Genomic DNA, 25,206 nt, shown 5'->3' on the forward strand with positions numbered 1-25,206 from the left:
GTGCATGTGTGGACTTGGTGGTTGATTCTGGTGGCACAAGTCAACATCAGCAACCCTTCAATATCGCATTCCACAGACCATCGTCCTAATAACTGTTGACCGAAACCCTTCTATTAACATCTTCTGATCAAGAAAACACCAGCATTAGAACTTGCAGAATGGGTGTCAATGACTTTGAAGGAAATTGCACAGTGGTGGAGCACGTCATTAAGTATTGCTGCATCGTGAGGTCTGAGTCATGAAGGTCAGGCTGTGAAGTTTTAGGAATGCCTTACCCAGTGAATTTCACTTGTTTAAAGTATAAGCACAGAATGACATAAAAGTTTGTCTCAATATCACATTACATCAATTCTAGCTATTTTTTCAATATTTTAACATCTCAAGTCAGGATGTGTCATACAATTAATTAAGCCATGTTTTTTGTTCTTAGTGGTATACAAAGTGGTGTGTCTTACAATTGATGGAGTCTGAGAGTTGTTGGAATAAAATGCCAAAAGAGCTCTTTACATAAGTATAAGCATTCTAAATTGAGTTTTTAAAAAGCATTGTCATAATTTAATTGGCAGCATTGTTTTCATTCTTAGTGTTACATAAAATGGCACATCTTATAATTAATGACATTTTGGATTCAATGAAACTCAGCAGTACCTACCTCACAGGATTGTGAGGATTCAGTGATTAATGTTTTAATGTGCTGAGAATGGTGCCTAGCTTATGCTAAATTCTATGTTTTTAGCTATTAATATTAGTCTATCAGTCAGGGGCTTTGCTATAGATTGAGAGATATCAATCTATAACAAAGCCTTAAAAATTTGTTTTCAACTTAGAGAGCTTCCCTACTTCTCCCACCTTATCTCAATACCCAGTCTTTATTGAGGGCTTACTTTATGCCAGAAACTGTGCTTGATACGGTGACGCAATTATCACCCACAGTTTTGGACTTCAAGACCGAGTAAACAATGAAGAATTTTATCAATAATTATATAGACAGGAAGAAAGATAATACCAGGTACCGACAGGAATTAAGAGAAGGAAGAAAACCCAATGTCCATCGTTTACCATTTAACAGGGTTACCTAAGGATAAGCTTTAACCACTATGTGACTTGATTTTCTCATCTGTAAAATGGATTTATCATAAACCCTGTCAATAATGCTGCTTGCAATAACATGAATCGGTTCCATTTTCCACCTAGCCCCTGTTCACAAATGCATGTGGGCTCAAATCCTTAACTCTTGGCCGAAGCAAGGAATATGAAAGAGGGGGTGAAGGTGGGTGAGGAAGTGGCAGGCTGTCTCAGGAAGTGCAGAGGCAGAGGGTGAGTTAATCTCAGAGAAGGCTGATGAGATGGGCATCGACTACCTGGGAGATTTCTGGACTAATTCTGTTTTCCTAGAAGTACAAGTCAGACATAGGACTGATTCACAACTGTCGGAATTGTGCTTGGTATTTAGTAAGCTATTAATACACATTGTTTATTACTCTTATTATAGTGTGATATTAAAAACACTTAACAATCAGTATAGTATTAGCATCAGCCAATCAGGAGACACATGCAGGGTGAACATAACTATGGGTTCTACATGGGAGGATCACAGCAATTACAGGTCAAGCTAGGTCTCAAAGGAGAGGGAGAATATGCTCACAAGGAGAATATGAACAAGGAGAAAGGCACTTCAGGGGGAAAAAGGCTGGGACGTATATATGGTAACCTTCTTGTTGTTTTACAATACTGAAGTAAAGGGTGGAGATGAAAGAAAGAAATGGCTGCAAAATTAGTTTGGGGCCAAGTCATGAAGAGTAAGCATTTGGTACTTTATTCAGTAAGAAAATAAAACCGGCAACAGCAGAGTTGTGTAGTAGCTCACCAAAGGCTAAAGGATGCATTTGGTTATGAAGTTCAAAATGAGTGCAGCCCACCACACTCCAATATGGAAAATGTTTACATTTTAGTTCATTTTAAAGAACATATGCACAGATACTTTACATAGCTTCCAGTTGACCCAAGTTGAAAGAAAATACTTTGTAATGAAGTACAGATCCCCAAAGGTTTATTTAAGGGCCTATTTTTATTTAAATAGTCTTCATTTTTTGAAGCATTATCCTCCAGTACAACTCTGGTTTCAAAATCAGTATTTCTCAAATGTTCATGAAACTGGAAATTTCCAAATCCATGATGGAAACAGATTGGTGCTCTGTGCATCTGATCAAACCAGTAGCAACATAATGTCAAACACAAATGGGAAGCATTAAAAAAAAAAAAAAAAAAAAGCCCATAATGGCAACTCAAAGCAGCAATGGCATCAAATAGGAACTGAAATCTCTAGTTAAAGCCAATGAAGGTTTGCAGGTTAATTTTGAATTTTACTCCTTATGCTATTTCAACTCAGAAACCTCTTGCTACTCAAATTCAAATAAGTGTGCAGTGGACATCTGTTTGTTACTTTTGTATTCTCAGGAACAACCTTTCGTCACCTGCTCCCTACACCTTTCCCTTTTCTGATAATTTTCCCTTCCTTTGCGGGAACTCCACATCAGCTCAGGAATGGAATGTGATCCAATCTGGATAAAATAAAAGTTCTTACTCCAAATTTTACATAACTTGCTGCCAAGCTTTGGTTATGATGATGTAAGCTGAAACTGTCAACAGCTGTCACCTACCATCCTCACCTCACTGCTTCCCACCTCAAAGAGGGCATCCCCACAGAGAAAGTCTGCCTGGAAGAGAAAACCAATCCAGGAAAAAAAATCAGGGTCAAGTATGGGAGGTGGAAAGATGGCTTCTTTGGTTCTTTGGACCCAGCCATGCCTGAGTTTCCCTGTGTAGGAGCCAGTAAACTGCCCTTCATGCTGACGCTAGTTTGAGTTTCTGACACTTGCAATTGAAAGATGATTGGTTAATAATCAAAAGTATATAATATCTACCTGAAAATAAACAACACATTTTAAGACAGTAATTTACAATTAAATAAAAGCAGAGTAGGTATCTTTACTTAATATTTAATGACTGATAAGAAATCAGGTACAACACACTGTATATGCCAACCAAATTAAACAAAATGTATAAAGGAAATTGTTGGCCTCATAGTTATGTGTTTAACATTTTACTATACATTGTGAAACCTGAATCCCATCACTTGCTACAGAGAAACAAATTGGCTCAACTACACTTAGGAATCTTAAATATTATAGTAACTCTCTTTATTTCATATTTATAATATGAACAGGTACAAGTCTTGTTTGCTGTAAATTTATGGCTGTTAATCCCATATGTAATAATTAGCAATTATGAAAGGCCTATCTTCCCTTTGAAATCATTGTTTAAAAAATAAAGAAGGCCAGGTGGAACTTTTCTTTTAAAATGTGGTTCGTGAACAAAATGCAGGATGTTGAACTTAACATGGGTCAGGGAGTTTGTTTATTCATCAGAATTTGTCAGGAATCCAAAATGGTGAAGGCCTCTAAAAAAGAAATTGGGTTGTAATACTACAAACTTCTAGGGCTCTCAGTGAATTATTCCAATTCACCCCCTCCAAGCAGTTGACATGGTTATTCACTAAAACACGTGTTTATTGTAAATCCTGTGGGAATAAATGTGCATATTAATCAAATGGGTTGATAGTTATGTTAAGGGAACTCTGCTAGTTAAATTCTTTCCTAAGGAATAGACTATAATAATTTAAAGTCTAATAGAATTCTAGACAATAGGGATGGTAAAGATGCATTAGATCATGTAGGGTTTTTTCCCTTTCTTTTTCCACCTGGGTAGGGGGAGGGAAAGTACAGGATAAATCCTTTGATTTTTGTCCAGTTTTCAATTTAAATTCTAAACGGGATGGAACTCAACACTTTTCTTGGAAATGAGACTACATCATAACAGATTTCACTGTCAGGAAATTCCTCTCCACCCTGATATTCAGATCACGTGTTCTTTTTGTGTACTTTATCCCACTTTTCCCAATAACAATTCTGACACATTTGATTCAATTCATTCTCTTTCTTGCCTGTCTCAAGAAGACAAACTTCAATGTTAAATTTTGAATTCCCATTTCATTGTCTCTCCAGTAATACTGTGCAAAACATAATTCTACACAAAGTTTTTGCTATATGAGGAGAAGATTCCTGAAGCTGCTTTAGGAAGTATATATATTTCTCAAATGGCAATGCCTTACTGTCTATGAATCACATTTCCACTATCACTTTTATACCAAGGGTCTTTGTGCCACTATTGTCTTTAGAGGCTCTTCTCATATATATATATATGTACACCAAGTTACATATATCTGTGTTCTAAAAGTTTCTCCTACGCTCATGTTCTCATTATCTTTTCATAGTTCTAATCTTTCCAAGTCTCTTTAATACCTCTGGTTTCCTTTTGGTCTAAAACTGATTCTAATTGTAAACTAAAAATGAATTTCACTAACGTCCAATTTTGTCATTGTTTTTTTTAACCATTAAGTGCACAGATGCAATACAGATGTAATAATCTCTTATAGTCATATTGCAATTTCATAACTGTATAAATTCCAATAAAACTAGGAAACTTTAATTTTAATATGTGAGATCATAATGTATACAGAGCTGCCGTAAGTTATAAATTAAGTATATACATGTATATACATAAATACACACATACATTCCAGTAACACTTTGAAGAGTTCCAAGTGTTTTTTCAGTTATTGCTAGATGTTTCAAAACACAGCGTAAAACTGCTCATCACAACACCCTGTGTGGTAATGACAAGAGTAGAGTGGGAATGGGACGAAAGGCACAGAATTCATAGTAATACACAGCTCACTGTGTGAACAAGTAAAGCCAAATTCATGAGCACTGATGGTTCAAACAATGTGGAGCCACTGATTTTCTGAAATGAATATAAGAAATAGCAGTTCAGAGTATCTAGACAACCATTTACAAAGGACATCATACTGGGTGCTACCCAAGTATAAAAGACTCATCCAGTTGTCTCAAGAGGTTAAGTTACATATAAATCCCAAAGACAAGAATAGGCAAATGATGGACCAGTCCTCCTGTGGCTAGATGGTCTGCCACATGGCCTTTCTGTTTAGTGAGGTTCCACTAAAGAGAACGCCAACTTTGTGGCTGACACAGGTGATCCTTGGGTTTGGTCTTGCATCAAACTAACAAATTAAAAAATTTGCAGCCTACAGAATGAAGCGTATTAAAGCCTGTGCCTTACGGGTCAATTCAAGAGGCTAGAAAATACATTAAAAAAATTTTTTTCAAGACTGTTTAATTACTTTTCAGAGAAACAAAAAACTCCAACCACCAAGCGACAATACCCCCAAATCTTCCAACAAGGTCCTCTGCAATTGTCTGGGAATTTTCATGTTCTTCCTCCAAAAGAAGTGCTCAATTTTAATTGCCAATGTTCTTAGTAGATTCACTTTTCACTGAAAAAAATAAGTAAACATACAGACAAGTGTTTATGCTGTTTCTGTTTAGCCTGTTCTGTTTTCCCCTCTTCTCTCCTCCCTTCTGATGCATACCAACAGCACTGCTCATGGGGACAGACTAACCATGTCATGTCCCAGGCAGCTGGGATATACAATTCTGGCCACAATAAATAGAGAAATGATGTCTGAAAGTGGCAATTATATTTTGTGAGGTAACATCCTTCCTGACTCTGTGGAAGACTTGGGAATGGTCACTTCACAGTGTGGGTAGGATACGATACTTTTGCCACTGAATAGACCACTATTAACACAGAGGCTGGCCAAGTGTGGTTGGAATAAATTTTTTCCATGATTTTTTTTAAACTTAAAATTGAGGGTCAGTATATGTTGAGTGAATGTGGGCTGACAGAAGACTAGCTAATCTCCATCTCCTTCTTTTCACAGGAAAGAAGACTCAGAGCAGAAATGAAACTCCTTTAAAGGAGCTGCCTTGACTACAGCAAGACTATGATTCACAAACTAAACTGAGAATTCCTTGAGGATAGACACTGGACCTTTCTTTCCTATATCTATCTCCCCCAGGGTAGCATGTATGCTGAATCAATATAACTGTAAGTTACTCCAAATTTTAGCTTTCTTTTTTCAATTTGCAAAATGGGAAGCAGAGTAACCGCTCCACTTATTTCATTGTGTAGTGGAGCTAAAAGGAAATAACACATAAACACTTTGAAAATTGTTAAGGTTAAAATAGAGATTATTTTGCTTGAGGCTTACAGTCCTTTATCTCCATTGTGTAGATAAAGAAAATAGAGCTCAGAGAAGCAGAGCGAATGCCAAGGACCCAGCTAATAAGAGCTGATGCTAGAACCATAAACTTGGATCTTGCCTCATATTCCAGTTGCCAAGTTCCCTGGGGTATGCCGATGGTACCTAGATGTACGATTGTACCAGCAACCAAATTGGTGTCCATTGAGTCCTTTTTATGAGGAATGTACTGAAATAGGTTCTATCCAAGATATGGTCCTGATCCTTGTGGAATTTCATAAACTCTAGCAGAGTCTTTCAAGTATCTCCATGATATTACAAGTTAGTTGTTTTCTCCTCTCGCTTTCTCTTCACTGAAACCATTATAGAACCTATTGCACTGTAGCATTTACATGTGTGTTCTTGTGCCTGAACTCCATCCCCATCCCACTGCCCCCCCCACCACACATACATACACACACACACACTGAAAGAGAAAGGAAGAAAAAGAGGGGGTAAGCAGGAGTGAGGGAGGAGAGAGGAAGAATGGATGAAAGGATTTATTGGCCCAAGAAGAGACTGAAGTGGGAATTCCCTGGTGGTCCAGTGGTTAGGACTCCATGCTCTCACTGCCAAGGGCCCGGGTTCGATCCCTGGTCAGGGAACTAAAATCCCACAAGCCGCATGGCGTGGCCAAAATCAAAAAAAGTTAGAAAAGAAGAGACTGATATGTAAGTAACTGCTATGCTAGTATTTTCACTAATTCAAGTAATCATTTTTGGGTTGGACTCCTCAAAAGACAGAGATATTTTCTAATTTTGAGTTATATTAGAATAACAGAGACAAATATTTTGCTGGTACTTTTAAGTTAACGGGCTTTGTGCTGTTTGGCACTGCAGTTTGGGAAATACATTTTCCTTTTGCTGCTTACTGAAGTTGCCCAGTTTTCTTCTTTTGATGGAACTCCATTCTTTTTTCCTTAGACTGAAATGTAGCATGCTTTTATTGTGTCATTTAAATCTACCAGCTAACTTTGGCAAACAGGACCTGTGAGACAAGTAACACCATTCTGAGCACTTCCCACTGGATTGACACAAGGTGGGTGAGCAGCACCCTACGCTCTACACCTAGTGGGCTACCTTAACTGCTTAACCTTCTCCAGTCAACCCTGTTCATTCTGTCAAAAGCAAAAAGCAAGCAAACAAAACTTGTCTATTGCTCATCAAAAAAGGCAGACTTTTGAAAAAATAAACTATGGCGATCTAGACTTATAACAAACATTATAACAATCATCAAGTATGAAAAACAACTGAATCCCAGTCCAGAAACACATTTTTCCCAAACTAGAAGAGAGACACCTTTGCTATGAACTCAAGATCAAAATCCAACATTTTTGCCTCTGGAGAGAGAAAGAATTTCAAGGCTTTCCAAAGAAAATGCCCTGTTCTTATATAACTCTCCCCCTGCATTAAAGGACCACCCTGCAGAACATCCAACGCTGTGAGAATGTACAAAGAAACAGACAACTTGAAGTGCTTACACAAAGAAAAGCATCTACAGGAAGGCCTGGCATTATTTTTAAAGTGTGTGTATTTATGTGACAACACTGATATGGTCCTTAAAATACTGCTAGATCCTCTTTGGTTCTTTGCCACAGCAGGTCTAAATGATCCTCTATACTGAAAGCACGAGTCACTTGAGCTTCCTGTAAATAAGCCAAACATCGTATACCCACCAAAAAATAGCAAGTTTTACTTTATAAGGTTCCAAGTACACTACAAAAGTAGCCTTTTCTTTTTGCTTCATGACAGGAAGCCTTACTTCAATGTGCATTCCTAAACAAGGTGAAAGAGGAACTGTGTGTGCTGTGGTTATTTACACAGACAATGTTTGCTCTGGCTAGTAACCCACATTACTAAACAACTTTCCCTGAAACCAACATTTAGAGAGAGAGCTATGTGAATTATATTAAGGAAAAAGTAAGGTTTTACACAGCTTTAAAAAAAAGTGAAATTGGTCATTTAGAACTGAAATTTCTAACTTAATTTGAGAAAATAAAAATGGATGTTCTCAAATTGTAAAAAATATAAAGTCAAGAATTAACCTAGGTTTCCCTGGTGGCACAGTGGTTAAGAATCTGTCTGCCAATGCAAGGGACACAGGTTGGAGCCCTGGCCTGGGAAGATCCCACATGCCGTGGAGCAACTAAGCCTGTGCGCCACAACTACTGAGCCTGAGCTCTAGAGCCCGCAAGCCACAACTACTGAGCCCACGTGCCACAACTACTGAAGCCCGTGCACCTAGAGCCCGTGCTCCGCAACAAGAGAAGCCACAACAATGAGAAGCCCGCGTACCGCAATGAAGAGTAGCCCCGCTCACTGCAACTAGAGAAAGCCCGTGCGCAGCAATGAAGACCCAACACAGCCAAAAAAAAAAATCAATTGATTCAAAATGTTTAAAAAAAAAAAAAAAGAATTAACCTAAAGATTTAGAGACATATAATTGATTATTAGAAACTCTGTGTGTGCCAATTAAAAATCTGGTTTCAAATTGCGGCACTGACAAAATTTTGGCCACTTAGGGAAAAAAAATAATTCTGCTATTAACTTTCACAAAGAAAAAAAGTTATCATACACACATACAGAGAAGACCTTACAACGAAGGTTACTGCCTGTTACAGTCCATAATGATGGTATAACAATAAAACCTGAACCACATATTTCAAAAGATATTATTTTAAAAAATAGAGTTCAATCCAATCCAAGGATTCTATGGCCCTCTGGAGTTTGTTACAATGAAACTTGGCCTGTACCTATAACTCTTAGCTGAAAGTGCTATCTAATGGTTTTGAGTTAAGTAAGTAAGCTCTCTCTCTTTTTAGAAGTAATTTTTAAATTTTATTCATCCTCTAGAATTTACATACTGAAACATAATTAGCTTAATCAGTAACTGCAGATATGGGTAAGTCACTTTATACACTAACATTTTACATATACCATTTCTGGTTTTAATAAATCCTCCCAATTCCACTACTCACCAAAGAGGGGAAAGTATCTACTTTTAAGGAATCACTAAAATGCCAAGGAATATAACCAAGGAAACAAAATCAGAGAAAGTAAAACCAGTCGGTTTAAAAGAAACGGAGATAAAGGGTCAAGGCAATGGCACCAGCTTATTCTAAATGCAGTCCAAATTTTAAACACAATGTTCCTTGAAACATTCCCCTTTTCTATAAGGTAGAATACTAAAAATGTTTTGTAATCTCTCATTTTAGGAATCTCTAAAGAGTTTTAATTAGGGAGTAAATTTATGTGATCCCAGACAGACTGTTACTTGAAGACTATTACCTTAAAAAAAGACAAAAACACACAAAACTCCCAAAAGGCAAAGTATATCCTTTTACAGCCAGACATTCAAACTGATTCATTTATTTTAAGTTGATAAAAGCTTACATGCTCTGAAACAGAATAGAAGCAACAGCTCAATCATATGGTTCTTTACAGTATTATCTGTAGTTACACAGTAAATTCAGTTAAGTGTGTAAGTACAGTGGGAAAATATATAAAGACAATAATGTAATTGCTTCAGTTCACTAGAGTTATTTAAGCATTATAGGAACAAATTTACACTTACCTTGAAGAACTTCCATGTCATTACTGTATTCTTTTAATACCACATGTAATGTTGGGTACTCAATGATCACTTTGTTCCTCAAATTGTCAAGGAGACTTTTGTCAGGATCCATTTCATAATATCTTATAGTAAAAAAGCAAAACAAAAATAAAAAATACCATTTTACTTGAAATTACTTGTAAATAAGAGTCCCTTACATTAAAAAATTTTAAATGGTGATGACATTAATTCAACAGTTATTTCCTTATAATATAGTAACTTTACCAAGAAAATCAGGTAAAAGAGCTGTTATTATAAGAGGTCCTAAAGCTAAATCAAAAGCGTATGAAATAATTTGACATTAGGAAAGCTCTAGAACAAGTCATTCATTTTCATATCAATAAGGGATAAAGGCTAACTTTTATATAATATCTATATTTGATGTGTCATGAATTTTTCTTGGATAAAATATTGACTAGCTAAAAATTCAAATTCCTCAAATACATTTAGTTTGAGTCTTAAAAGAAAACCAAACAACTATCCCATGATAGTTCCTAGTAATATATGGTGGTAAAATGGCTACAAAATACTTTCGTAAAAACTTAGTTCTAAATTATAAATACTTTCTGGAAATATATATTACCATATAATTAAATTTGGCTTTCCTTTATTTTGAAATTAAAAAAGAAAAACAGGTTTGAATTTATGAATGAGGTAAAAGCACAAAATTTAAGAAATATGGAGTTCATTTGTCATGGTATCATGACATAGCCACTAAATGTGTCACAGGTAATTAGATGGTAATACTCCTTAAAGTATGAAATTCTCAAGTCATTACTTAAAAAAAAAAAAATTTTTTTTTTTTTAGTTGATTAAAGTTGCATGCCTCTAGCATTCTCCCTTGCTTGTTTTCTGAGGTAGGAATAAAGGGGTGGAATTTCAGCTAGCTCACTAGGAGCTGCAAAAGGGAATGTGTTGGCAAGTGACTATCATGTCACGACAAAGAGGAGAAAGTAGAGAACACCTTCACCAGTGTAGTGCAGAAGTTCTCCAACTTTTTTTCTCCATCTCCACCAATGACAGATGATATTCACATACAAAACATACATCCCAAGGGATACCAGGCCTGACAGCTGGAACTCCATCCTTTCCCCTTCCATTCAAGAAAGGACACTGGAATACCAGTCAGTGATCAAGAGTGAGGTTACCATCGGGATACATTTGAATCTGCTGTAATTTTAAGAGTAAATCATACAAACTTTGATATTTCTTAATTAGTGACAAATTATTTTCACCATACCTTGCAGCTGACTCAGACATGCAGCACACTTACTAAGAACTTTTGGTATAGTGATTTCTCTGTGTTCTAAGTCTGTCCTGTGCAATATTTTTCCAATAAGGGAAAGCAGAAGTGCTTAACAAAATGCAAAGCCGAGCCCATTATAAAAACGGATTTCTTTTTAAGAAGTGGGTGACAAGTGAGAGGACTGTAAAACCAAAACTTTACTCCTGTTTGCCTGACCACATGCCCCACTCCTGGAATTAAATTCTTCATTTTAGAATCATAGAATTTTTTTTATGTGGAAAAGAAACTTGAAATGCAAAATATTCAGTTTTCCTAAACCAGCCACCCTCGTGCCCATAGGCCACAGAGTGCATACATTCTTTTCCCTGTGTAATATAATACAGATGTGCTTACAATACTTTAAAAGTGGTTCTTCCAGCATTCAAGGATTAAGTGCGTCACATTTTTTACACATTATTTCCCTTTGAAACAAGCAGTGTTTTTTAAAAAGTTAGCAGTGATTATACAAAAGAGAGGCTGAATTAGATACAAAAGTATAAAATTAACTTATAAAGTAAAATATAAAGTGGATATAACTAAATTTTTCTTAGGAGAAAGCAAGACTTGAATTTTAAAATAGGAACTTTTCAAGTGGTATCCTACAAACACTTGTAGCAACTTATCTTCTGTGCATTTTAACTGAATAATAAGGCTTCTATTAAGAGACATTTCCCAAATAAGGGAATGTTTTCTATCAACACATTTCATTTTTTTCGTAAATAATTTTCAGTGTATACCTAGTGTTTTAGGTATTTTATTTCTTTTTAAAATATTAAATCTTCGTTAAGCTTCTGTAAATTTCCAAAGCTGAAACAATTAAAAAAAAAAAAAAAGAATTCTTCAAAAGCCACATGGTAATCAGAACCTAATATTAATGCTGACATAATACAAAATATGATCCCAGCAGAGGAACATTCAGAGATTCTTAAAAATTACCATGTAATAAGTTATACATTATTTCAATCTTAAAACTATAATTAATTACACTTGTTTTATTAAAAAAATTGGTCCCTATTTTATGTGCCATGCAGGCTCTGTACAAAGCATTTAGAATGTAAAGATTTATGTAAGAATTTATAATGAATTACTTTAAAATATTTCACTCAAATGCAATGAAAATCTGGTATGTTGTGTGGTTTTAATGGGAACCACTGAATTTTATTTAGTGTTTACCCGAAGAAGTTGTAAACTTCTAATCACAGCAATATTGCTGTTGAGTGTCAATAAGCTTCAAGGCCTCAGCTTTCCAGTCTGTCACTTAAAACAGGTCAGACTTCACTAGATAATTTTTAAATGAAATTCTGAATTTCTTTGATTTCTCTACTAGGAGTGGTTACTCTTAGTCTACCATTAATATTTGCCAGTAATTAAGAAGTAAATTATGTAAACTGTTTTATAAAGAAAGGCTATTAAACACAGATGGGGTAACATTGTGTGGACATGGGGTTTAGGTAAAGGAAGCAGTAACTTTTAGTGGTTGCTTGGGTCTGGAGTCTAACACCGAGTTTAAGTCCTGGCTCCATCACTTACTGGTCTGCGATTCTGGACAAGTTACTTAACTTCTCTACTTCCTAGTTTCCATGCTTGAAAGTGGAGATAACAACAGTATCATTTCAGAGTTATTATGAGGGCTAAATGATAAAACACAGAAACTGTTAGCTCATTTACTTAAGCCATGAACACAGTTTTACAGTTGTATTTACCTAAAATAACAACGCATTCTTACAGAAACTTTAGTTCAGGACAAAGTCACTGAACTTCAGTAACAAAGAATGGCATTTCTTATGTAAGCACTGAAACACTTATTTGCCTTTTTATGCATTCTGCATTTTAAACGTAGCCTTACAACTTTCCGTATAACTTTCATTTTTTTATTATTTTATATTATTTTATATTACATTTACTTCCAAGAGGCTACAACTACTTTGAATCCTCCTGTTTCCATTATCTTGAGGCAAGGTGTAGAGTCCAGCTTGGCATTGCCCAAAACATTTAAGTGTTAGCTCCTTTGCAAGTCATTAAGTCACTGAATCCTAAGGGGCAGCTTCATCTTTTTTTGAAATTTTCAGTAACTCTGGTGTTCCCATTAGTAAAAGGGCTCTGCTACCACAAGACAAACTACTTGGGTTTGAAAGAATTAAGATACCAACATTTGTCTTTTATTTTACCCTTAGGGATCCTCTCAGACATTTCCTCTTGTTATTTCACTTGCTTACTCTCACAGGCTCACTAGCTGACCCTGCCCCAGGCAGCTTCACAGGGGGCATTGTAAGGGCAGCATAGCTCAGTAGGCTAAACAGGTGTTACAGTGTTTGACATCATACAAATAAAAGTTGTCTTGATACTCAAGGGTATGCTTTTAATCTTGGCTCTGTTACTAACTTTCAAAGAAACGGGCCAAGTTCTTGAACTTCTTTCTCTGCACTTCATTAGCAAATTAGGATTTATTTTTTAACTTCCCATAACTCAAAAGGAGACAGAGAATAAAAAAAAAATAAAAGGAGTCACAAACCATTCTATTTCCTACCTGATCCCTGGCACCCCTTAGATCATCTCCCCTTCTACCCCCTAATAAAATACTTAAACTAAATTTGAATATTCTCCAAATTTAACAATCTAATAGCAATCCCTAGGCCACAGAATTTTTTCCACTACAAAATAAGGTCATCTGATGAGGTGATCATCAAGATCCCTTCAGCTCTAAAATTCTACAAGTTTTGATATTTGTCTGCCAAAGGCAGCACTTGACCAATATTCCTAACAGTCGTTTGTATTTATTTCTTAACTTAGATTTCTAGGTTAAAAGTGCAACTAACTGATTCCAAACGTACACAGTTGAATCTCTTGCTGTTTAAAAAACTTAACCTTAATATAAATCAGTTTACTGTTATCCGATAGCTAAACGTTTACAAAGTATGGCTCATCTTGGTATTAACTTAATTCAGTAAGGTTCCTGAATGTATTATAAACTACATGTTTTAGATTCATACTTATCAAATTCCTTTAAAATAAGTAATTTAAAAGTACTAAACTTATTTTAATAGAGCAGAAAGAGAACAGATTAACTGAACAAACTAGCTTTTAAAATCCAAATGAAAAGGAAGAAAGAAACCAGATTGTTTATGAAGACCCAGAACAGGAGAAAAAAGATACATACATTCAAACTAAAACATATAAAACCAAACTAAGTACAGGGGTCAGAGAGTTTTTTAACTCTTCTGTTTACAAGTAAAAGGTATTATTTAAAATTTCTCCAAACACTCCTGTATGACAATTTTTGCAACTCAGACTGTCCATGTCACATTAGAAGCAGATTGTGTCAAAGTTAAATTTTTTTCTTACCTAATTTCTCTAGTTTTCATATTGAAAAAATAACAGTAACTGAATTAGTGGTTTGCTGCACTTTGTTTTGGGACTTTTTTTAAAAAAAATTTATTTATTTATTTATTTATTTATGGCTGTGTTGGGTCTTCGTTTCTGTGCGAGGGCTTTCTCTAGTTGCGGCAAGTGGGGGCCACTCTTCATCACGGTGCGCGGGCCTCTCACTATCGCGCCTCTCTTGCTGCGGAGCACAGGCTCCAGACGCACAGGCTCAGCAATTGTGGCTCACGGGCCTAGCTCCGTGGCATGTGGGATCTTCCCAGACCAGGGCTCGAACCCGTGTCCCCTCACTGGCAGGCAGATTCTCAACCACTGCGCCACCAGGGAAGCCCTGTTTTGGGACTTTTATGTAATTTATGTAAACGTGTAAACGAGGGTTCCACATGCTTGAAGTGGGGCACCAGTCATGAGTGGGGTAGCGCAGACACATCCCTCCATTCAGAAAGCTCTATGGGTCAGAAATGCGCGGGTAGATGATCCCGTCTATTGATGACACAAAAGGTATGGGATGCGGTGAAATAAAGTGACCAATTACACATTTTAAAACATGTTTTAAAGAGGGCCTTACAAGGCTTTTGTTCTAGGTGCTATTTGTTCAGGCTTTCCTTAGCCTCACTAGTAAGCTCAATTACTTTTAAATCCAGAAGGCTTGGGTTCCAATCTTATCACAGGTCCTTAGAAGCTGTGACTCCTCAAGGGTACTCAGTTTTCCTCATCAGTATAATGATGGAAAGGTTATCTACTCATCAGCTAGCTTGTAAAGATTAAATGTAACAGGTGAAAATGTTTCTAAAGTGTAATTTGCCAAACTGATATTAGTAATAAGACTTTATACTTCAAAGGTAATCTAGCACCTTTAGCAGGGGAATAACATACTTATCAGGGATTATCTTCATGATCTATATGATGGGCTAGTTGGTAGAAAGAGCATGAACTTTGAAGCCAAAAAGACCTGAGTCCAAATCCAGGCTTTGTAACTGTAGCTTGGTTTCTTTGGGCTAAGTCAATTTCTCAGAGCCTAAGATTCCTATCTTGTAAAGCTGAGATATAGTATGTACTTCATTAGAATTAATGCATGTGAAAATGTGAACAGTGCCTAGCTTCATTAATCAATCAATTCCTCAAATATTTATTTAGTGTCTACCATGTAAAGATAGTCTTCTAGGTAATGGAAGTTCATAGAAATAAACCCCACAGTTTAGTGGGAGTGCCAGTCAACAAACAAACTATCACATTTCACTGGGACAAGTGTCAGGATAGAAATCTAAAGCTAAGTAGATACTCAGTAAACCTTCTTTCTTGTCCCTTACTCACCTCCAAATGTTCTTTCAAATATTATAGTGCCTATAATATCTAGGCACTTCATTTGCTAACTCTAGCTCTCCCCCTCCTTAATTGGTTCTTAAAATCCCTCCTCCTCCATGGATTTTCTCCTAATTAACATAGGAAATTTTAATTAGCCTTACGTTTGTTAACAAAACATATGCTTCCTCTGGTGCTACACTAAATGCAAGAGTCTGATCAGTACAGACTCTTACATTTTCAATCTTTATTAGGAAGTATCACTTTGGAAAATATGATCACGTTCCTCAGAAAAACTTTTGCTTAAATGTTAGTTAAATAGTTCATGAATTAACTACACCATAGAATTATATTATTTTAGAGTTAGAAAGAACTTAATCTACTTTTTTTTGTCTTCCAGGTGAGGGCACTGAAGCCCTGAGAAGTATCTTACTCAGGGTTGCTCAAGGAGATGCAGAGTTAGGACTGTAAAGCCAATCTTTTGAGTTCTTCACTCAACTCTTTGCTTGTTTGCTTATTCCTCACTCAACACATATTTACTGAGGGAGGTCTACCATGTACCAGATGCTGTTCTAGGAACTGGGAATGCAATGGTGAACTATTAGGTATTCACTAGAGTTGAAAAGATGAAGGCTTTCTAGGAAGAAAGTACCTATACAAGGTAGAGGATATGGGAATACACAGAGAATTCATACAGTTTTGGTACGTATAAATTTCAGTGAGAGGTCTGGTTGAAAAGGTGAAGCACTTTGGCTAAAATGAAGTATCTGAATCACCTAGAAATTTCAATTAATTATGTCATTATTCTCTCTGAAGAGTATATAAAGTTAGATATAAATTATTATGTAACATAACTAGAATGGATAAATTTAGTGGATTAACATTAAGTTGAGGGTTAAAATTTATTTTCCAAGTTTTTAGAGAAAACTCTCATTTTATATTTTACATAATTCCCTTAATCAATAATCAAAATAGTACATATTTGAAATGAGATCATTACTATGGAAATTGTAGCCTTTATAATCTGTTAAGAATTTGACCATCATATTACTTTGGATCTACTTTTCAGTACAGCCTCTCAAATTAAATTTCTCAAGTTCACAGCAGCTGAAACTTCACTCACCCAGCTCTGCCAACTTGTAGAGCTTCAGCTTCCCTAGAGCTACCTAAGAGTAAACTTCCCTAGAGCTAAGTTTACAAGTCTTATCATAAAATTGCCTCAAGCAGAATGCCACATATGAAACCCATTCCATCACTGGACGTGTCACCTCTGAGATGATAAAAGTATTTAGCACTCTGCTCTACATATTTTCTTTATGTGTGTGGACATTCTTCAGGTTGATTCTAACATTTTCTAGTCCTTAAATTATCCCTTGCTTCCTTTGTTCTAGAGTCTATGTCCAAAATGTGGCCAAAGGTTAAGACCATTTTGAGCATGTACTCATCCTGATCTTGATTCTCACTTTGGAAAATAATCAGTAATCCCAAAGAGGGATAACAAAGAACTGGGGTTGGGTTCCACATAATCTAAGAACATGCACTGTGGTCATTTATGGCGCTGAGAGGCATGTGCTATATTGCAAAGGCTTTGGAGACAGGTGGGCCTAGGTTTGGATCTACGTTTCACCAGTTAGTGGTTACAAAGCTGCAGTCGGGGCTCTCCATGCAACTAAACATATTTATAATGTATAATGTATGTACAGTGTAACATAATTATAATGTATATAAAATGCTTAATAAAGTACCTAAAAAACAGTAGGAGACACTCAATAAGAGGGTGTCATTAATACTTATTATGTTCCATAAAGACAGCTATCAGCCTCTAGATTTAACCCCGATTTTAAATCACCCTTGCAGCAAACATTTTTGTGTGTGTGTATCTGGCAAAACTTATTCAGGTTCTTCACACTTTCCTGCTTATACCTAACCTAAAATAATTTCAGAAAACAATGACACTTTTGTACATTTTAAAACAGACATCTGAAATTTCATTTAAAATCTTTACTCAAAAGTTAAAATAGATATAAAGAACATAATTTATGGTGTGTAAATATTGATGGTTTAGAATGAAAATGTTACATCACTCTTATATAAATTCACTAGAATCTAAGTAAAATGGGAATGGTACCAGTATCATCAATTTAAAAACTATATGAACAAGTTCTTCCTTAATAGTTAGAAATCTTATATAGTTTCCTTTTCTCCTTGATCGTATTTCCATTCCAATTCTCCACAGAATTTTATCCTAAATACTGATACATTTATGCTTGAAAATCTTTTACTTATAGCCCAATCACACTTCTCTGTAACAAAAATGTGTATGTAAGCTAAAAATTTAATTTTATTACCTATGACCTTAAGGCTTTAAATGTTAAAATTTCTTCTGGATTGAATAATTATTATTACTACAAAACTGATCAAAACACAAATATATTACAAACATTTATAGTAAAACTTTACTGGAAATGCATTTCTTAATGTGACAGGTGAGTGCTGATGATGGCATCTTCTACTACATGCAAAGCTGTTTACAATTGACTCTTAGATTAAGTGATTTCCCCCATTTATCTCTGCAGAACTCATTACTAGAATTAAATTCCAGAAGGAAAGCAAAAAAAAGTTTAAGTAATCTCATCTAGAGAGCACACTGCTGTTATTCACTAACCCTTCCTTCATCACAGTTATTTTCAAGGGATCTAACTAAAAGGCAGAAATGGTCTCTGGCTATTTACATAAGACAAGGCATCTGAAAGTAGTTAATGCTGTTCTCAGAAATTCTGGAATTCCTTTAATGTTCTCTGACATATATTCAATTCTGTACCATTATTATCAAAAAAATCTTAACTTCCAAGGTGTTCAGTTCTAATGGCAGGATATTTTTTAAAAAATCCTAACTTTTAACATATATATTATAAACTTCCTATTTAGAGTATCTTTAAATATACTTTTCAATCATTCTCTGTAAGCCTGAAATAAGACTTAATTTTCTATTTCCAGTTCAATTAGGCAAAGGGTACAGACTAGTATCTTTAAGGATGTAGAAATTTGACTTCAAAAATTCATCCTAATATTAAATGACATATTTCTTTACACAACTTCAACAACTCAACTGATTAAACATCTACCAAATATTTATTATATAGAAAACATGTTAGACACTTGTATGGGATTCAAAAATGTCCTCAAGGATTTTATCATCCTGGGCAGTGTTTCTCAAAGTGTGGTCCCAGGGATAACTTATATCAGGGTCCCTCAGGAGGCAGAGACTTTAACAAATGCAGGTTTCTGGGTACTAGGTAAGATTGACTAAACCAAAAACTCTGAGGGTGGGCTGAAAATCGACATTTTCATCTGTCCTAGATAATTATGATGGACACTGAAATCTGAGAAGCAATGTTCTGAGAAAAGAAATACAGGTTAAATGATCAGTTGAAGAGATGCTTATGGTAAGGTAGCAAAATCGGCCAGTAGGGGTATGGGCTAGGTGAAAAGCAAGGAGGGACCTGGCAGGACTACGAGGTGAGGCAGGCAAGAGACCAGGCTCTTAGAATCAACAAAGGCTGAGAGGTGGTATCTTGCAAGCAGAGTTGAGACTCTAGGAAGTCAGAATCTGAGCAAGCAACGTGAACTGGGAGGTTACTCTGCTTTAAGGTAGAAGGGGGTCTTTGCTTGCTGGTGGGTGGGTGTTAGCAAAAGTCAAAAAGACGTCAGGTGGGTCTTACTTGAGGCCTTTAGAGGAACCAATTTCTCTAAAAGGGCGTAGGAAAAAGTGTCTTACCTCTTAACTTCAGAGTGAATGATTTTTAAATATTTCGTGTTACAGATCCAAAGAAACTAAAGTAACCTTAGTTTTTTATTTAAAAAAAATCCTCTCAGCACGGAAATAAAATCATCCAAGAGAAATAGCTTATTCTTTTGTTGGTTGCCTTTTTTAAAAAAAGAAAAAAGTGTTCCAAAATTATTAACTACAACCAGCACAGTAGGAAACAACTAATAGAATCTGTGCAAGTACAACAGGGTAGTCCCCCCAAAAAGAGTAATAATCTTCTGTGACGTTCATGAAATCAAAGCTTAGATAATGCTTTAATTTGGCTTGGGTTTAAAGTCTCAACTCTTGGCTCTATATGCCAATTTTTGGAAGTAGAGTAAAGGCAACTGGTCTGTGCATCAATCAAAAACTGACACGCAAAGATGCCCGTGTTTTCCACTGGGCACCTGCTATGCCATATGTACTAAATACATATCTATTGCAACATTACCACATACCTATCTCCCCTCCTTGACTGTGAGCATCTTGAGGGCTAGTCTTTTAGATGTCTATGTGTTCCTAGTGCTTAGTGCTGTGCTGGCACATGGAAGGTGCTCAATGAATATTATCTGAATAAATGAAAAATAAAGACGATCTATTTTTTTTTTTTTTTGGAATTTTTGAATTTTATTTTATTTATTTTTTATACAGCAGGTTCAAGACTTGATCAATCTTAACCCATTGATATTTTAGGTCAAGGTAACATATTAAACAGCCTGTTCTCTGAACAGGTGCTACTTTTTCTGAAGAAACTTTAATTAATTAATTAATTTTTAATGGACTGCGAAGACTTTTATTTTTATTTATTTATTTAACTTTTTTTTTTATATTGGAATATAGCCGATTAACAATGCTGTGATAGTTTCAGGTGCAGAGCAAAGCAACTCAGCCATACATATACATGTATCCATGAAGAAACTTTAAATTATACTTGGCAGTTGTTTTAATAATCTCTCTCTCTCTCTCTTTCATTTTGCATATTGAGAATTGAAGCCTGCAGGAACTGGCAAACTATGGTCAGCAGGCCAAATCCTGCCCATTGTCTGTTTTTGTAAATAAAGTTTTACAGTCAAGCCCATTCATTTATGTATTGACTATAGCTGTTTATGTGCTACAATGGTGGATTGACAACAGCAACTGTATGGCCCACAAGGCCAAAAATATTTACTGACTGGCCATTTGCAAAAAAGCTGTCTGAACCCTGCTTTAGAGTATTAAAGTGGTATCAACGCCTAGCACATAGCAGGCACACATATATTTAAGTGCATTAGTACACTACTTATTAAAAAAATTAAAACTGAATTCCTATTATGGGAAAGTCACTGACTCAGCACTGCAGGAAATATAAAGATGAAGATGCCTAAGGCAGCCACTGTCTTCAAAAGGGAGTTTATCATCATATGGGATGTTTTATTGGGATAAAATATAAGACAGGATTGCAGGAACCTATGAGAAGTATTTGAGGCTCAAAGGATAAGGATTACATCCAGTTGGGGGGAAGGGACAGGCTCCACCGTAGACACTGATAAACACTAATCTTCTCAAAAGAATGGAGATAACATACAGAAGGCTCACATGGAGGCCGACAACGTAAGGCAGGGTGGTGAGGGAGAAGTAAAAGATGGCTCTAAGGTCATATGCCTTGCTTACAAGAAGAATGACAGTGCCAATAACAAGGAATGACTGTCAACATTTATTGACTGTTTGCTAGATGTCAGGAACATCAGCAGTCCATTTAATCCTCATTTAAAACAACACACACAGAAACACACACTAGGAACAAATGGATGTGGTGTGATGAGATCTAAACATGTTGAGTTTAAGATTTAATGAGATGTGTAAGTGAAGATACATGCAAACTAAGATTTGAAGTCTGGGAGAAAGGTTGAAAATATCTCTAGATTTGGGAGTCATTTGTACAGAGATAACAGTTGATGACATCTTAAATAAAGTAGCCCCTGAAGCTTCATATTCTTCCAATACCAATTTATGTCAAAAGAAATGTAAACTAACATGATTGGGTATCTGCCCCCTTGTGGTTAGTGGTGAGTGACCTGTTGGGAGCATAGCTAATATTGAACTCAGAGTACTTCCTAGAAGTATAAGAAACCATTTGGCTGAAAGAAGCCATTATTTTTCAAAAAGTAATGCGTAAATCAACTGCCAGCCACACAGAACTTCTTTTTTTTAAACAGATTTCCTCCTTTTATTGATACTAAGAAAAGTAATTTCTAGGATTAAAACAACAAAAACTCTTACATTCGTTGAGTCAACTCAGCAAGATGTTGACCTATATGTTGCAACTTGTAATACATGAATAATACATATTTACTGAGAGTGATTTGCTATGTGCCTGGCACCATACTAAGTAGCTGACATGCATTATCTGAAAGCAATCTTCTCAACAGTGCAATACCTTTGTCTTGATCCCCACTTTCAGATGGGAAAACAGAGACTTAGTAACTTTCCAAGGTCTGCATCAAATTTATAACATTATTTCAAATTTATAGAAAATCTACTTTGAGGTAGGTTTTTGGATAAGAGCAAAAAGGTTATTTTGGAACATCTCATAATTTGGGTTAGGTTTGAGAAGTAGTGATTTAAGAAATTTAGTATTTGTAATGGTAAAACTTTTGGTCTACAAAGTCTAACCTGGAACCTCAAAGTAAAATAAGGTCTACTTCTCCACAGATTATGTATTCTGGAAGGATTTACTATTTCTTGTTGGAATGCGATATAATCTTACTCTGAAGGGAGCCTAGTAATAAGGGATTAGTATAGAATGGCCATTCTTTTTGAAAATAACATTCGAGAAAATGATGCCACTTCTACTTGAAACTCAATGTGCCCTAAGGCTCTCCAGGCCTTACCTCCATCTCTCAGAAGACAGATCCATGCCAGGTACCCCAGTCACCTTTACTTCATGTCTGTTTTCTCCGCTACAACAGAACTGTACCCTATTCAGTCTTGTATAAACCCCAATTTTTATTTATATGCCTAGGAGAGTAAATGTGCTTAATTAATGGCTTTTGAGTAAATCTGGAAAGAATCATCCCACAATAGCTTAAACCACATCTTTATCAAAATCAGGATCTTATGTAAACATCAAAGCAGCAAAGTAAACATAAAAAATAGAAAATGTATCTGAATTTCTTCATGGAAAATAAATGATTCCATTAATAAGTAAAATATAGGTCTAAAATTCAATAGATTTGAAAAATTACAATTAAATGGACAGTATCAAAGCTGGGAGTATTCTAACTTGTCAGTAATAAGTTAGCAGCAATACAATGGCTGCCTCTGACCGTGCCTGGTGTTACCAACATAGGCTTTTCTGCCTCAAAACACTCATTTACTTTCTGAGAACAGAAAGCTGGTGAGAAATGATATGGCAAGAGGGTACCTTACATGAATTCTCCTCCACTGGGAATGTAAGCTCCACAGAGACAGGAATGGTTCTGCTTGCTGCTATCAGTCTAGTGTTTTTGTTTTTTTTTAAAATTTATTTATTTATTTATTTTTGGCTGTGTTGGGTCTTCGTTTCTGTGCAAGGGCTTTCTCTAGTTGCGGCAAGCGGGGGCCACTCCTCATCGCGGCGCGCGGGCCTCTCACTACCGTGGCCTCTCCTGTTGCGGAGCACGGGCTCCAGACGCGCAGGCTCAGTAATTGTGGCTCACGGGCCCAGTCGCTCCGCGGCATGTGGGATCCTCCCAGACCAGGGCTCGAACCCGCGTCCCCTGCATTAGCAGGCAGACTCTCAACCACTGCGCCACCAGGGAAGCCCCAGCCTAATGTCTTGAACAACACCTGGACCACAATGGGTACTAAGTGTTTGCTGAATAAATGAATGGATTTACTTAAGAAGACATATTTACTTTTATAATTAGATACAAATTCAAACCCTGTGTATTCTGGAAAGAAAACTCCGAAATAGATCAGCAACAAATTCTTTAGAGTTAGACATACATTCTATGATGACCTAAACCTAAAAATAAAAGTTGTCTATGGCAAAGCTAAAGCCTGGGAAACATTTAAGATTGCTCTAGCTGATCAGGTAAATCATGGGACAATTGTCATAAACCCTTCAAGAATGGAAAACACAACCACTGGAAATTGGCAATACCAAGTATTTGGTAAAAAGACTCTACTCTGAAGTTACTGGAATGCTATAAATCATACGATACATTTAAAATCAGAAAGCCACAAGGAAAATACATGGTTCTACCTTCTAAGTACTTTTCAGGAAATAATAAAATCCTCCTTATTTTAAATTAGAAGCCCACATTTTATAACCTATAATAATCTTACTTAGATGTTCTCTGAATGTACTTTCCTTTAATGATATAACTGTAATTAACCATACAAGCAAATGTGAATGCTCATCTTAGCCTATCTATGAATGTACTATCTGGTGAACACTGGTTTAAAAATCTTTAATTAAAAAAAATCTATTTCTCAATGTATCTCCATAGTATCTAATTTCATTATTCATGATTAGAAAATCCTAATAAAACTGGGAAGTTCTGTAGAAATTAGGATAACTATACCTTAAGGCTGACTGAACAGTCAGAAATATAAGGATGTACCTTACTCCAACTTAGGTCCACCTTCATGATAAAAGCTACCTCAATTGGAGTTTCTAACATTATTATTGCCTTAAAGTGATAATATCACTAGTCAAAGTTAAATAGGGTGGCAATTTTTAAATACAAAATTCTTAGATCTTGGTTGTAAACTTCTGCTTCCTCTTCTTTGATGCTATTTTCATATATCATTGAGTTAAGTAAACAACTCAAATGGGGAAATCTGGAGGACATGTTTTCTACATAGATAAGGTAAAGTCAGAGTACTTTTCATGTTACTCAGTTTGGCTCAGGTTTAGTAACAAAACAGCCTATTCTAGGTATTTCTTAAAGTCAATACCACTTATCTTTTACTTTATTAATCTATCATTCCCTCCCGTTTGGGGATTAAGAAGGTTAACCCAAGGCCCAACCAAAGTCCTTTTTGGGTTCCTAAAGAAGGAAAGTCATAAAATAAGAGAAAGTAAAGGACCTTACAGGGACATGAAGCCCAGAGAAGTTGAGTGTCTAGAATAAGGTCATCTGATCTTCACTGCAGTATGCTCCTTTAACCTTTTTTTGGTGAAGGTTTATCTTCTTTGGTTCTTTGTTAAAATAAAACCTACCAGTCTTATTAGTATCCTCCTGTGTTCTGGTCTATGTTCTGATCTCCTTCTATGCAACTGCCCAAAACAGTTTTACCAACTGCTCCCCTCTGGGTCATGTCATACTGCATGCATTTCTGCCACTCTCCTAGAAAACCCTGTCTCCTAGGACAAGCTGAGATTGCCATTCCCTTTCCCTCGTCGTAGATTTACAGTACATATTTCCAAGTCAAAAATGAATGCTATCTGGGCCTATGCAGTCTGTCCTATATTATAAACTTTAAAATATTCTGTATCCTACATTTACCTTTTATCACATACAACTTTGGTTTCCTTGAATTTTAGAAGAAGATTTTTTTAAGAATCCATTTATCTTCTGTAGTAGTAATAGTAATAGTAGAAATAATAAAAGCATGCACTTACCATGTGTT

General features: G+C 35.9%; 1 protein-coding gene across 1 annotated transcript in view; it reads right to left on the reverse strand.

Annotated features, from left to right (window-relative positions):
• Window positions 1-5,232: 5,232 nt before the first annotated feature.
• The window catches only part of ZNHIT6 (zinc finger HIT-type containing 6), a 55,017-nt gene continuing 35,043 nt past the window's right edge, over window positions 5,233-25,206 (reverse strand). Inside the window, exons 9-10 of the mRNA XM_059925455.1 lie at window positions 9,794-9,915; window positions 5,233-5,413 (exon numbers count right to left, since the gene is read on the reverse strand). Coding sequence (XP_059781438.1) covers window positions 5,379-5,413; window positions 9,794-9,915 — 157 coding nt within the window. The 3' untranslated portion in view covers window positions 5,233-5,378. The remainder of the gene's footprint in view (window positions 5,414-9,793; window positions 9,916-25,206) is intronic.

This window comes from Balaenoptera ricei, chromosome 1 (assembly GCF_028023285.1).
Source record: "Balaenoptera ricei isolate mBalRic1 chromosome 1, mBalRic1.hap2, whole genome shotgun sequence".
NCBI lineage: Eukaryota > Metazoa > Chordata > Mammalia > Artiodactyla > Balaenopteridae > Balaenoptera > Balaenoptera ricei.